Source organism: Protomyctophum parallelum (assembly GCF_964188405.1).
Source record: "Protomyctophum parallelum genome assembly, chromosome: 8".
Lineage (NCBI taxonomy): Eukaryota > Metazoa > Chordata > Actinopteri > Myctophiformes > Myctophidae > Protomyctophum > Protomyctophum parallelum.
In genome coordinates, this window is record NC_139703.1 from 3,740,965 (window position 1) to 3,757,395 (window position 16,431).

Below are 16,431 nucleotides of genomic sequence, written 5' to 3' on the forward strand. Positions count from 1 at the left end.
TATTATAATTATCATCTTTATTATATTTACCCTTATTATTGTTTTAATTACAGCAAAAACACACAGAGAGAGGGAGATAACTTGGCTACCACACGGCACACGCACATGCACGCACAAATGTTTGCACACGTGTACACAGCCACACGCACACACATAAACATACATAACCCATTCTGACCGGGCACCCATTTTGGTGTCAGCATCACGTTATGCTTTAGCTATTTAAAAATAGCAGATCTACAAGCTCATATCGCGCCACCGAGTGGCGCGATACGAGCTTGTAGGTCTGCTATTTTTAGAAAAATCGAAGAACGACTGACATTTTTAGAATCTGATCTCAGGTCAGAATGGGTTGATCAGACCAATGTGTGTCCTAGTGGAAACCTTGTATGAATCTGATCTCAGGTCAGAATGGGATAAACATTCTAGCATTCTCTCTTGGGAGACAAAATGAAGAAACCTTGAACCTTGCACAAAGCCATAGGTTTGTGTACACTTCAGGAATGGCTAGACAGTATATAGACAGTGAATTCTTTCACTAAACATTTTATTGATGATTAGGTACATGGAATTTAGAAGCAGTACAGTTTCCATTGAGGATAGTGCAAGTACAGAATGTTTCCCATGTGCTACTTGAAGACGTACTGACTTAGAAATAATATAATTAAGCTATTTATTTACTTTGTTTTGATAGATGTTGGTGCGGATTTCTATAACATGAGACTCTAGCCAACATAGAGTAGAGCAGACCATGTGTGAAGCAGTGAGTGACGAGAGCTTGAAGCTATACATGTGTGGATTGTATTTAATTTTTTGGCAGAATTATAAATAATTTAATTTATTATAAAGAAAGAAAAGTTCTGTTAGTGACAAGCAATTATGCAGTACTTGACCTTATAAATCATTCATAATTGTCGGAATTCTTGATTCTGATCGTCTCGTTTCCGTGATGAAGCACATTGTAATGATCTACTCCTTGGATCAGCTTAATCAGTCACAGGTGTTATTTGTTTCTACTGTGATTCAGCACATCCGTAGCAGAATGATCGAGGTACTGTAAGGGGAGTGTTTGTTTTCAATACACATCCTGTGCTGCAAAAACAGCAGAATCAGGAAGCAAAAGAAGGCTCGCTACTCACTTTCAGAGAACTCCAAATGTAACTGCAACAAAGAACCATGCTTTGACCTTGCAGTCTTTCTCACTTCGCTCCATGCTGCTGCTGTCAATTCAATTTGACCTCTCTGTGTGAGTGAGTTGAGCCCTCTATTGCTTTATAGTGCATTGTGATTCATAGAAAGTGTTACTGCTATGGGTGTCCACAGATCTTCCTCCCAATGTATCTATGTTGTACTGATTGTTCATTTCAATCATTCAATCTTCTTACAGCTCTTCCTAAATGTTTTCTTATTACCACTGAACATTATTGAATAATTATTATACTAATTCCATTTAAATTCCTCTCCATTTGGGATTTTCTTGTGTCACTCATCCACATCATTAAGTACTTAATCTGAGCAGCAAAGAATTAGCTACTCAGATCTGGCATTTCCAGCCCTCCACAGCGTTGCAATAGCATTAAGTTGTTAATTTCACTCTCCTTGTTTTGTCATCGCATACGGATTTCCTGCGGGTTTTTCAAAGGTCAACACTATTTCAGTCACTATGCAAAAAATGCTGAATTGTGTGTGCAGTCAATATTCTAAGTCCATTTTACTCCCTTCAGAACGGATGCATTCTGTATGTGCATGCACATATCCCTGCAGGGGTCCTTGAGGGAGTTCCAGGGGGTCCATTTGGTTCCATTTGTACACTCTCAGAGTTAAATTAACATTGATTTTACAATATAAAGTGCGGTCCCAGAGATAGACATGTCAAACTGGGGGTCCTTGAAATGAAAACGGGTTGAGAATCACTGCTAGAGCCGTAAACTCTTCTCTTATGGCGGTCCCTAGCTGGCATATGTTTTTCAAATGGGCGTCCGTGGGCTAATGAGTATCACCACTGCTGTAGATGGCAGAAAACGGTCCTAGCACACATCTCTGGTCCAGTTTACTCCAGTATGTATAGAGGGTTTAAGTGGTTAATTCTCCCCAGACACAACACAATAACGCTCTAGTCTACGCAAAGTGTCCCAGGCGTCTAAAATATGCAGGGGAGTGTGCACGGGGATGGAATGTTGGTCTAATTACTTATCCATGCATGCCGGCTTACGGTACATGCATCTTCCTTTATAAACGGCACAGACAGCCATGCCATAGAAAACCATTAGCGATGCGGCTTAGCTTTGCTCTGCGGATGTGTCCCCCGTCTCTCAGTGTGCTGTTCGTCAGCTGAAATGGCATCACAGAGGTAGCGCTAGCGGCAGAGTTTGTTGCTGTTGTTTTTGGCCGTTATATCCCCTGGACCCATTGCGAGATAATCACGTTATAACTCCCATCAAGTGATTGTTCTGTCATGGCTGAGTGAAATGGGATTAGGTTTCACTGCGGTCATAAAAAGCTCTCCTATCTCTCCACTCTCTCTCTCTCTTTCTTGTGAGAGTGCTGGAATGTATTTTTAGACCCAAAATCGAACGACGGGGAGACAAGAGAACTATTCCAGCTGTGTCATTCTCTTTTATGAGAATTATGATTTTTCATTTTTTTTTTTATTCTAGTTTTGTTTTGGCTTGGGGTGCATGGAAAACGGGCTGCAGGAAGTGTTATGAGAACAAAGGGATGCCATTTGAGGACAGAGGCAGAACGGAGGTGGTATCGTATAGGGTAGAGCCTTCTAAAACATATCAAGGCCAGCTTTTCTTTTTTCCTTGAGTGTGATACGACTGAAAGCTGACAAGCCATCACTTATTGATGAGCACCGGTTGTTCAAGGACAGACACATGCTTCCTTCAAGGAGATATAGCTGCAGTAGATGCGTGCCTTCAGTGCTGCCTGCAGCGAGCCTCCACTGACATCTGAGCTAGACCATGTGGTTCTCAACCTTCTTCATGCCATGGACCCCCAAACTGATACATGTATTTTGCAACGGACGCCCATCTGAAAAGGTTCTGTGCCAGGGACCCTTGGAAGAGAACATTTGTGTAAAATAAAAAATTATAATAATTTGAATAGTTTACATATAAATGGATATTAAGTGGTTAAAATGATTGTGATACTATATAACTACTTTTGATGGGGACCCCCATCTAGCTCCCCAAGGAGCTAGAGTCTAGCTCCGTATGCAATGGACACATTGGTTCCCAACCTTTTTATACTGAAGTACCACCTCAGAAAATATTTGGTTCTCCAAGTACCAACATAATAACTGATGTTAAAGGGATTGTGTCATTAAAAAAAAGGTTTTGGAATTGTTCTTATTTTTTTTAGGTTTTGCACCCAAAAAACATGAACTTTTAACATTCAGTAGATTTTCTGTGATCTGGGGTTTTCTGGCTCAAACAGGTGCTCTGATTTGCCGGCGGTAAGTGATGTACAGTAAGACCCTGCAAATCCCATATATGTCAATGGGATTTGCCAGCAGATGTCACTGTTTTCACTGTGTTGCCTGTTTTCATTGTAGTTTAAAAGGCTTCCAAACCCCAAAGAAAACTTCAGACCACAGAAAATCCACTGAATGTTCAAAGTTCAGGTTTTTTGGGTGTAATTGAGGTCATAAAACCTAAAAGAAAAAAGAAAAAGAAAAATATATGAATGTCATAAAACCTTTAAAATACATGAGCGTATACCTGCCCTTTTTGTTCCATTCCTAAGCCAACAATGCTGCTGCTCTGACAAAACGCTAATCACTAATTGTTGAGGAATCATAAATCAGCACAACTTTTGTGATTTCTTTAATCTGTTCTCAAATCTTCTATTAACGGCTAGGTGTGATGTCATGCTCATTTCAGCACGGCTCTCTCTCTCTCTCTCTCTCTCTCTCTCTCTCTCTCTCCACCTCTTTTTCGTTGGTGCCCTGCCCTCACACCTTCCCTAATTTTCACGAGGAATTCCACTTACAGGTTTCTCCACTGCATTTCTAGTGGATTTCTATGCAATTATTATTACTATTACTATTCTTCACCTTCACCTATCCCGTAACCCCGGAGGGTCGTTGGGGCACCACAGACGATCTGTTGACCAGCTATAATAATAGTAATAATACTATTACTATTATTAATATTAATATTATCATTATTATTACTATTATTAGTATTATTATTATTATTCCAGGGAGCCAAACAATGGAGAAATGATGTGGAATGAGGAGAGGAGCACAGACAGACAGCCGACACTCACAGAATAACAATGAGCATCTCTGTCTCCTGCTGAGTGCAGCACGCAGGGCTAGCATGATGATGAAGTGTGAGCAGGAAGACAGGAAAGCAAGAGATCCCTGTGTGTGTGTGTGTGTGTGTGTGTGTGTGTGTGTGTGTGTGTGTGTGTGTGTGTGTGTGTGTGTGTGTGTGTGTGTGTGTGTGTGTGTGTGTGTGTGTGTGTGTGTGTGTGTGTGTGTGTGTGTGTGTGTGTGTGTGTGTGTGTGTGTGTGCACGCGCTTACAATGTATAGATTGGCTATGTGGAGCTGGAGACCGTTGTATGATAAAGTATAAAATCAGGCATAACCACTTAAACTCTCTTAGCCTTGGCAAAACAGAATTGAGTTGCACTGTCTGTGCAGTACTTGGTGCACAGTTTTTTCCCCATCTCCAGCAAATCTCTTCACCAAAAATAGCAGATCTACAAGTATTGCGTTAGGACACGTTGGAAAAACTTTATTTATTAAAAAATTGCAACAACAATATATGTTGCCATATACTGTACATAGCCGTCATGAAAGGTAAAAACCCCAAAAGGAGTTCCTGCAAATGGGTTAGTAGTTTATGCAGCGAGCAAGAGTTTTTCTAAAATGAAAAGGAGACATGCACTGTAGGGCTTTTCCACAACAATCTCCTAGTGCTGTAGGGTAGAATGTAAATACTACCGCCCACATCCCATGTCTTTTTCTTCCTCTCTTTCTTAATCCCCATGAGGCTGTGTCTGTGTGCACGTGCGGTCGTGCGTGTGTGCGTGCATGCATGCGTGACGTGTGTGTATCTATGTGTGAATAAATGTATGCAGTACATGTGTGTTTCTCTGACCTCAATGTAACCCCTCATACTGACAGTATGGCCTATATGCTGAGCTGCTATATGGTGCAGAGAGTACCGGTATAGGCATAATCTATGATCACCATACTTCTTGCAAAGTAAGACCTCCAAACAAATGCATATCGAGGCTCAGATAGTGGCCTAATACTTTATAAAATATATACGCCCATATTTGAGGACAGAAATCACAGTTTTTATTTATAGTATATAATTTCATTGAACTTTGTTCAAGAATGTATAAATAGCATTCTGGAATTAATCCCTGTACTGTACATACAATGTAGGGGGGGCGACTGTGGCTCAGGAGGTAGAGCAGGTCGTCCAATGATCCCTGGGTCAGCGGTTCGAATCCCGGCTCCTCCTGCTCCTCCTGGCGTCAACTGCACCTCCCAATGTATGAATGAATGAACCATTGTAAAGAGCTTTGAGCACTTGGAAAAGCGCAAAATTGTGTATACTACATTCAAAGTATGTAGTATCTAGGGCTAGGCTGACAGCTGTAGACATCAAATACGCTGTACGTGTGCTCATCTCACAGCAAGCTTTTAAGTTCCAGCAAATCCGGATGAAAGCTTTGAAGTGCCACTGGTCTGGTTGTGATCATGACACGGCCTATATATTATACGTGGCACTGTTTGGAAATGAGGTATTATTTATGACTGCATAATGCCTCGAGTGGATGTCCACCGTTTGGTCAGAAACCTTGTTCAAAACCGTTCCTTTTTCATAATGATTTCAAAACATTTTAATATAGTGACAATGGCCGATGTACGTACATGTTCACAACGTATCGCATCGCAACGCATTGTGAACTTGTAGATCGCCTTTTGTGTAGGACCAAATTAACCTACGAAATAATACGTTTCAATGTGGAGGTAGGTGGTTTCTGACAGACGGCAACGATTTGCTCCTTTCTGCTCAATTAATGATGTGGGAGAAGGCCAGTTCAATGAAAGCTTAATGGAAAAGACTAGTAAGTACTGCATCTACCTTTGAATTATGTATGGTGCGTCGAAGACGTGTAAACAGATTATGAAGGCTTATTGTCAAAATGATCTTAAGTCCTCTTGAGTCTCGAATGCATGTGACAGCTTCATAGAAAGAGGCTAGCATTTGTACTTATTTACTGCAGTATGAGTGAATACACGATAATAATTCATAGAAATTAAACTTGTACTTGTGTCTGAGATTGTAATAAAATGTAGTAGTAGGTAGTAGGTCTGGACCAATATAACTTCCATTTGGGTAAATTTTTACACTCTGAAGAGTTAAGTACATGAATCCCAGCATCATGTACTTATGGGGGAACATTCTGATGAAATAGCTGATCTTTTCTGATCTCAAGTATGGACTCCTGGGGAACCTGATGCACTAAAGTATAGCGTTTAAATGGTTAAACGAATACTGAAGATTTGACTGTAGACGGAGAGGAGAGATTCTGCTCTGCGAATAGCATTCGAGGACACGGTGTGTAGACATCAAACAAAAGGACTTGCCTTTCAGTCAGAACTTATTTGGATTCAAGGCCTCGCCTCCTGGCTCGGGTCAAATCGACTGAACAAACCTCTCACGGCTGTGGTGTGATGTGTGATCCGCACATTTGATTCTGGGAAGCATGGCAGACACACAGGATCCGCTCGGAAAGGTCACACCGCCCCAAATCGGTTGACTACCCAATTTTCCCCAGTAGGAGCACCTGCAGATCAGAAGGGTTCTCAAATTATTCTGATCATATCGGAAATTGAGTCAAATGCCCTGTATTCTACACTCCAAAATCATTTTTGCAAATGTGATGCACTGAATACGCTCTAAACCCTAGCACAGTAATAAAAAAGGAGAAAAAGGGAAAAATGAGTGAGAGAGAGAAAAAGTAATTTTGTCAGGTGCGGCAGATAATCCTTTTTGCCAACACAGACCTGAGAGAGAAGCCACTTACGCTGCATGGACTATGGAGAGCACCGGAGACACTCTAAGCCATAATCCACTCTACATTTGTTATTGCATACATCAGGAAATTGCATGCATCACATCACGTCAAGGCCAAGAATAATAACAATGTATAAAATAGCCTGGCGGAGAGTGGTTTTGGTTTTGTATGCAGGGACTGACCCTGGCCCGTGCTACTGTGATGTCTGTCACATGGATGGAGCTAATGGACAGTTTACTGTGTGTATCACGTGTGCGCGTGTGTGCGTGTGCGCACTGCATTGGTGGTACAGAGACTTCTGCAGAAAATGCACCCTTAATTGTGGTACAGTACATAATAAAAAGACTGGGTCATTCTTAGTGCTTTCTGACAGAAAAGATGAGTACATGGTTTATTTTCCTCCAACCAATTCCTCATGGGGTAAGGCGTCAGTGTTTTTGACTTCTTACACATGTCACATAATACTCTGTGTAATGCAAATGTAAACCTGTGTAAAATATGGAGATATGCTCCCTAAACTCTACCGAGTTGGTAAGTCACAGCTTGTTACTGCACAATACTTTAAAACAGTTGTCATGTTGCACACGTCTCCAGCTTGTCTCTGTTCAGGCTGCATGAACAGCGCTCGGTTCCGCCCCCTCCATATCGTAACTCTTCTATTCGATGGCTCTGCTCTGACCCTGGGACGCTGACGTCACAAGTACTGATGTCATATAGACATACAGGGGTTCCCAAAGTTCGGGTGGCGGGACACTGACTGTGGGGTCGCGAAATTATTTGTGGTCATCAAAAATATTTTACACACCTGAATTGAATACAACAGAATGAGTAATTGCAATGTAAAAAGTATTACAAATACATTTTAACCATATTTTTTTTTTTACAAAAGCCTTCATAGCCCTAGGCTTAAAACATTACATGTGTGGACAAATGCGCACCGAACGTGCACATTTATGTGCATAAAATTCCGGAGTTGGTTTTTGGGGCCACGAGTCAAAGGCAGCATTATTTTGGGGTTGGGGGACTGAAAGGTTGAGAAGCCATGATATTATAGACTGTCCTCAACTACTTTGTGCATATATCCCTGACGAACAACAGAAAACAAATCACAGACATCTTGTTATTTCCTTGATGCCGTTTTCACTTTGAGAAACTGAATAACACGTCACCCTGTTTTTGTCATTCCATGTCGTATAGGTGGCGCAGGTGTCTGTGGAGGCCTGTGAACAGTACCGTACATGTGGGGCATGTCTGAGTGCAGGAGACCCGCACTGTGGCTGGTGTGTGCTGTTCAACACGTGAGTCCATCTGTCACTGTTCCCTTTGTAATCCTAGTATATCCAGTGGTGGAAAGAAAAGTACTCAATACTGCAATATAGAAGTACTCTGTTACAAGTAAAAGTCCAGAATTCAAAATGTACTTAAAAAAGTAAAAGTCAAAAGTATTGACATCAAAATGTTCTTAAAAAAGTAAAAGTCAAAAGTATTGACATCAAAATGTTCTTAAAGGAGAATTCCATACTAAAAGGCTTTCTTACCCTTCTTTGTAGTTGTTACGTCCCTATCAAAGAGGTCCAGGTGTTATTTTGTGCAAAAGCTCCTTATTGGCTATTTCCCCTACCATAAGCCCTAAATGAATTGCATTGAATTGAATGGGATGTATGGGGTGTTGTGCTAATTCGCTTATTTCCATCGCTCAAAATTATATATTTTTTGTATATATCCTCTCTTCATAATGTAAATAATAACCCAAGCGGCACACTTTACTACTTATTTTGATGGAAATAAGCAAATTAGCACAACACCCCATACATCCCATTCAATTCAATGCAATTCATTTAGGGCTTATGGTAGGGGAAATAGCCAATAAGGAGCTTTTGCACAAAATAACACCTGGACCTGTTTGATGGGGACGTAACAACTACAAAGAAAGGTAAGAAAGCCTTTTAGTATGGAATTCTCCTTTAAAGTAGGAAGAGTAAAAGTACTCATTGTGCAGAGTGTCCTTTTTCTTCTTTTTTTTTTAATACTGTTTTTATTAGGCATTTTTTGTATATGACAACTTATATGACAATTTTTGACAATAATAATGAGTTATTCAGTTATAAAATGAAAGATAAAGACAGGTAATGTAAATTCCACATACAATACATAATAAAAAAGATATATAAATGTGATAAAAACGAAAAAACAAAAAAACAGTTAAACGACAAACGTGAACAGACAAACAAAACAAAGACCACAGGACAGACACTCTTGCTCTCAAAACTTTCCCAACACGTTGTTGTAAATTAACAGAATTACAGACATTTCTTTTTAAATGAGAATAAATAAAATAAAATAAAATCCTCGGTTCCTTTTTTTTCTTTACTTTTCTTTCCAATTTTCTAATATGTTATCTATTGTGTAGGAGGGGTTAGCGTGCACCTATTGAAATGGTCAATGAAGGGTTGCCATGTCTGGTAAAATCTATCTTCACTCCCTCTCAATTCAAACTTTATCTTTTCCAATTGCAAGTAGTGCATAACATCTTTCATAAGTGAAGTGTGAGTGGGAACCTGTGCTTGTTTCCAATTCAACAGTATCAGTCTGCGAGCCAGTAGAGTCACATATTTTACCATGTTATATTGGAAAGTAGATAGTTTGACCCCGGGCCCCCCGACCCCCAGAACTGCTGTCAGTGGATCCGGGTCAAAAGGTCTTCCAACAATGTCTGACAGTGATTTAAATATACTTTGCCAAAATGATGTTAGTTTAGTGCAGTGCCAGAACATATGAGCTAGGGTGGCCGGCGACTGGCCACATCTGTCGCAGGCTGGATTCACATTTGGAAACATTCTGTTGAGTTTTTCCTTTGACAAATGTAACCTGTGTAATATTTTAAACTGTATAAGACCGTGCCTGGCACATACTGAAGAAGAGTGCACAAACTTTTGAGATGTAGACCATTGCTCGTCAGTGATAGATATTCCTAAGTCGTTTTCCCAAGCAGTTTTTAAATACTCCAATGAGGCATTATTATCTAAACATGAGAGAGAATTATAAATAATAGAAACACCTCCTTTGAGCAATGGGTCAGGTAGAAATATAGATTCCATTGATGAGTTGGGAGGTATGTTTGGAAATGAAGCAGTGTGTTGTGTTAAAAAATGTCGTATCTGTAGAAATCTAAAGAAATGTGATTGGGGTAAATTGAATTTGCGTCGTATTTGTTCAAAGGTCGGAAATAACCCATCAATATAAAGATCTTTGAAGGAGTGAATACCATTTCTTTGCCACACTTTAAACAATGCGTCAGAAAGGGACGGTAAAAAAGCATGGTTAGCGACCAGAGGAGCGCGCACAGAACCCGGGTGCCAACCGAAATGCCTTCGTATTGAGAGCCAAATTTTGAGAGAATGCCAGACTATGGAATTCTTTGGCAACTTAGTATATCTTGAGGCCACTGGGGAAAAGATTAAAGCTGACAACGATGTTGGGGGACAACATTGACCTTCAATAAATGCCCATGTAGGCAATTGATCTTGTAGCCAAAATGAGAGCGCACGTAAATTACACGCCCAGTAATAGTGTTTGAAGTTAGGTAATCCCATTCCGCCATCTGATTTAGGCCTCTGCAAAAAATCCTTCCTTATTCGGGGGTGTTTCTTATCCCAAATGAACTTGGAGAAGAGTGTCCTTTTTCAACATATAACAACGTATAACAACTTTTTAAAACGGCAGATCTACAAGCTCACAGTGCGCCGCGATGCATTGTGAGCTTGTAGATCGGCTATTTTCAAATGGCTGTAATGTATATATAGGGCTTTGTAATAATCATCAAAATCTACAAAGTCTAGTTACTTTGTAGATTTTGATTATTGTTAACTAAAGTTTTTGAATTGACATGGCAGTCCGCTGCCCCCTGTCTACTCTCACTGTCAACATGAACTCACATCATTATCCACCGAGATAAAAGCCACACATGCAACTCGCCACACAGTTGGACATGAGGATTATACGCCATACTAAACAAATATAACGGATCTCTCCATCACCCCCGGCCCCGAGCCAGCCATTATCAACAGCTGGCGAATGAAATGAAAACAAGGAATGAGTCATCTTGGGATGTTGTCTATTCTATTCGGTACCAGACACCCTGCATTGCCCACCAGAAGCTTTTACGTGTTTTGTTACCAAGAGCTTGGATTTTAATGGCTATACAGAAGATATTAAGCACAGTGGGCACTTTCACTTAGACCGCAGCAGGCATTTTGTCAGTGCAAGGTAGGAGACAATGCACTGGCAAAATGTCTGCAGCAGTCCTATGTTTATTTTCTGACCTCCATGGTTAGCTTTAAGTCCCAAAATGGGGGTTCTTGAGCGGTTCCAGGGGGTCCCCAGCCAAATTTGTTAACATATAGCATCAAAATCAGTCGAATCACATGCTTATGTTATATCTACCACTATTTTGAAGCCTGCCTCATTCATACCACTTTCTGTCTTATGATTTGCACAACTCATCTACAAAATATATCCCGCCGGCAATTAGCAGGATTTCAGTAGCACTTACTGAACCCAACGGAGGACTGAAAATAAATTATAAATAATGTCTTTCTTGTTAATTACTTTATTTATTTATTTGTTTTCCTTCAATGCGGGTCTTTGTCGGTTGGGAGCCCCATTTCTCAGGGAGAATAAATGTCTTTGTACGTCTGCGAACACAGATAGGGCTCTGTTCCTTCATGTAAACCAAAGTGAATCATGAGTACCCATACGGCGGAATGAGTCCTTTATTTTCCACTCTATTCAATTCCAGACAGGAGTTGTGGGGGGGGGGGGGGGTTCTCTTGCCTCTGAAAGCCTACTAAATGTCAGGTGGAGCCCTTTTGAGATCCAGGTTTCCCACCCATGGGCACAACAGCTCAAGCCCTATTGCTGACACCATGATGCATAGGTACAATATATAATGAACATGTAAAAAGACCCCCCGGGAGGTGGAGAAGAGAAGAAAAGCCCCACTCACGTCCTCCCTCCCTCCCTCCCTCCCTCCCTCTACCTCTCCTCATCTGGCAAACCACGGCAAAGAATAGGCGATGAAAGACTGTCTGAGTTGAAACGGGGTTTCTCTGCAGCAGAGGCACTTCAGTTTGATGAGCGGTCAGGAGGTGACCGTCTATCCTCCGGTGGCCTCAGATGTGCCTCAAGCGGCCGTTGGTCAGTAACAGATGTCACCGCCTCTCCATTCGCACCTCATATTGTCGTGTAATATTTGGCGGAGACCTCTTTAGACAAGTGTTCTCTGGAGGGGCTGACTCCTCAGCGGGATATCTGACAGGTTTTCTTTATGGTTCATCTTTTTTTTTAATTAAATGAATGTAATTTTTTTGAGTGGTGTCCTAACCGCTCCAATGAACATCTATGTGTGTCTGTCCGTATGTCTATTTGAGTACGGACAGCTGCAATACCGCGGGTTGACCTAAAGTGTTGCACTGTTGCACTGGTCAGTTCACACGGTGTGATTTCTTTGTGTGAGTTTATGGTTTATGGTTGGCAGAAGTGTGGAATATATGGAATCATGAACAAAAATTATTTAACAGTAGCTTTTCTCAACTTACAACGGCAATGTTCTATTACAGAGAAACATTTATATGCATTTAATTCAAATGAATACATTTTGAGTAAATTAATTTCAGGTCATTTCAGATTGGTATGAATAGTACTCTTTCAAATTGCGTGAATGTTCTTCAACCGTTTTTCAACCCCTAACAGGACAGGTCCATTTGGATACTCTCAGAGTTTAATTAACACTGAGGATTGTACAGTGTGCATAGATATAGAGTGGGGTCCCATAGACAAAAACCATGGTATCAAATGCGGGTCTGGGGCCTAATGTACATCAAACTGGGGGTCCTTGAAATTCAAAAAGGTTGGGAATCACTGCTTTAAGTGGTGAAAGTCCAACAATTCCTCTCTTGCACCTCAGGTGTTCCAGGAGGGACCGGTGTCAGAGGGCAGAGGAGCCGTTCCGTTTCGCCACTGACATTGACCGCTGTGTGAAGGTCATCGCCCATCCCGACAGCATTGCTGTGTCGGCACACAGCGTGCCCGTGAGTGCACTTGTCATTCCTACTGTTCCTTTTGTCGTCACCGTGCTTGCACACTGCCGCTTGGTTCATGGAAAGTCACTGTACAGTTACATATACTGTAGCCTATACCACCTTACAACTACATACACATCTGGAAAAGTGCACTTCTCGGAGTGCAGATCTCTGCTAGGCTGGGTTTGCTAATCATGAACTTTAGAAGTCAATTTTAGCCATGGCTATTTCTGCTATTTCTGAAAATTCGGGACCAAGTAATAAATAGAGCTTTATTAAAGTGATTAAAACCAGGAAATGAAATGCAAAAATCCCACACGATTTCGTTTCGTGTGGGATCTCATATCACAATTGCCCAGCCCTAACTGGCACACATTTGCATTTCTTCAGAAAGAATCAATTTGTTGGGAGCAGCGTGCCTTGCTCAAGGTCATATGGAGCGATGTGTACATGATGCACTGTAACTTACTGTAGCTACCCTCCAGTCTTTAGCTCTCTGCAACAGGAACAGACCTTTTTGCCAGCACCACAAGTCACAACTGCTTAATGAATGAACTCTTCTGTAGATACCTACCCTGGTACTAGAACCCTCTCTGTTACTGGTAGTTCCAGGCAGCTACAAATGAAATCTTTCTGACCTTTTTAGCAGAGATGGAGTACTTGTAGAGAGGCTGGGGAATTGGGAATTGTCTTGAAGGGCCATGTTTTGCACAACAACAGTCTTCTTAATATGTCTGCCCACGATCTCTGTGATTTATACAGTACGTTTGTTTACCCCACAGTCACTGATACTAAAATCAAATGTTTTAATTTAAATTTTTCTATGAATCTGTGACTTGACACGCATACTGTTATAAAACGAAAAGAAAAAGATTTTTTTAAAGAAAATAAATCTTTCTGAGCTTTAATATATAAATAAAAGAAGACAATAGGATTTACTGAAAATGTATCTGATGAAATATATATTCCCCCCCCCCCACTGTATAGCTTCTACTGGAGGTCAGTAACATACCAGACCTTTCCGCGGGGATCACCTGTTCCTTTGGCCAGCAAGCCGAAGTGGACGGCCACGTCAACGGGAACAGGGTTATGTGTCTGTCCCCAGCTGGCAAGGAGGTCCCACGGATACCAGAGGGACAAGGTGAGCACAGCCAGTGTGGATCAACAAGATTATTAATTACTGCAGTGGTTCCAAACCCTTCCTGGATCAGGGCCCACTGGAACATTTGAAAGTGTTCGCACGCAGCACACCCATCTGGCCACTTAACATGTTAAGTGGCAGCTTGCGTTTTTTCAGATGTTTATTTTAATTAAACAATCGATCAATTGTGTTCTGGCTTGAACCTAACATAGTATACTTTTAAGTTCCTATTCATTAGAAAATAACATTTTCAAGGTGTTAAATAAAAAAATATAAAAAATAAAACATTTCTCAATATTGATGTTATATAATCATTAAAATCACATTGTTTGGCCAATTTTGTGGGGGGGGGGGGGACTTGCAGTACCCTCGTGGCCCACAGGTTGGGAATCACTGATCTATATGTGTGTATGTATTTGAGGGTATGCCGTTGTAGAATTCCATAGTATTGATTTTATGGAGAAATTCATAATATGGCGACAACTGGAGATATTATTTCCATTAGTGGCTTCCAGTAGTGGAACTTATGAAAGCGTAATGGATGGCTTTCACTAATTCACCTTGAAGGAACCCTTTTTCTGTGTTTTTTTTTAAATTTTATTTAGAAAAGCAATCGTAATACAACATTATAATCAGCGATTCAAGGATTACACAGTAAAGTCCAAAGACTTATTTCCACTGGGGTCCTCTCACACTGAACTGAACAATACTTTAAAATACATCACAAATACATAACGGTACATATACATTACATACACAACACACAACAAGTACATCCCTATCCATCCCTCTAAGATGACCCTTTATAGGGGAACCTTTTCCAGTAGCCATTTTTTTGTCTTCTGTTTAAAGGTATATTCAGTGATTTCACTTAATTCAAATATCACTTATTTTTTTGTTTTGTTGTGATAATCCTCCCTACTATAGTGTGTGCTGGCCATATAAGGAGTTCCTCCCTTTCCCCAGTTAACCCCTGGGGGTCAAAAAACCTTAGGTTTCGTTTTTGACTCTCTATCCTGATTGGACGAAAGGCTGGGTCCCACAGCCAAAAACGAAACCTAAGGTTTTTTTTGTTAAATCACTGAATATACCTTTAAATGTCCTCAAATTGGAGGTCAGTTTAACACTGGATTCCAGGCTGTTACACTGTGTGGCTCCTATATAAATGAATGAGCCTTTGCCCACTTTACTTTTAAAAGCAGGGAGCACCACATCTGCAATACTGGCTCTGGTGAAATGGTTGTGTACCTCGTTTACCTGCCTGAAACATGTTCTTAAAACGTCTGGGACCTCTCCGTATTTCATTTTATGGACCATGTTTAGTCTGAGTGTCACACTCTCTCTTTATTTTCTCTCTCACCCTGTCTTGTCTAAACCTTCCGTTTCCTTCCCGCCTCTCACTCTCTTCCACGTCTCTCTCTCTCTCCTATTCTCTGTTATCTCTCTCATCGCTATTATCTCTACCAATCTCTTAACTCATCATCTCACTGTGGAGCATGTCTCGTCCTCCTCCCCTCTCCTTCTTCTCTCCCTCTCCTCCTTGATCTGCTGCCTTTCCCTCTCTTTCTCCCTCTGTCGCTCTCTGTCGTCATCCCTCTATGGTTTTTTTTAACCTTTATTTAGCCAGGCAGGAAAGATTATCCACTTAAACACGCTAGTCTTAGTGAAACGGATTTGAGTTACAACTGCACTCGCACCACGTTTTCCTGTCTACACCAAATATCTTCACCATTTATTTTGCTTATAGTATATCTGCTTTTTTTTTTGTAAAATGTAATGTTCGCCCCAGAATAGGCTTTTTGGGGTTCAGGTGATTATAAGAACTTATTTTACGAGTACTGCAGCCTGGCAAAAAAGGCTCTTGAGGGAGTGGGGAAAGGGGGCTAAAATAAATCAATAATCAATTAAAAAAAAAAAAAAAAAAAACAATACAAACTACACAATATAAAAACAACACAATGTAATCATGTATTTATTTTTATCTCTATTTTTCCATCTATCTTTCACTCTCTGCCTCCCTCCCAGACTGGTCGGGTGTCGAGCTTCGTCTCAACTCGAAGGAAACGGGTCAAATGGTGGCCAGCACTGAGGTCAAGTTCTATAACTGCAGCATACATCACACGTGAGTGTCCCGTTCCCCCCCCCCCCCCTCCCTCCC

General features: G+C 40.9%; 1 protein-coding gene across 1 annotated transcript in view; it reads left to right on the forward strand.

Annotated features, from left to right (window-relative positions):
• Positions 1 to 16,431, forward strand: part of LOC310863236 (plexin-A2-like) — a 103,275-nt gene that overhangs the window by 40,371 nt on the left and 46,473 nt on the right. Inside the window, 4 exon segments of the mRNA XM_083771431.1 lie at positions 8,250 to 8,350; positions 13,018 to 13,141; positions 14,120 to 14,273; positions 16,299 to 16,395. Coding sequence (XP_083627557.1) covers positions 8,250 to 8,350; positions 13,018 to 13,141; positions 14,120 to 14,273; positions 16,299 to 16,395 — 476 coding nt within the window.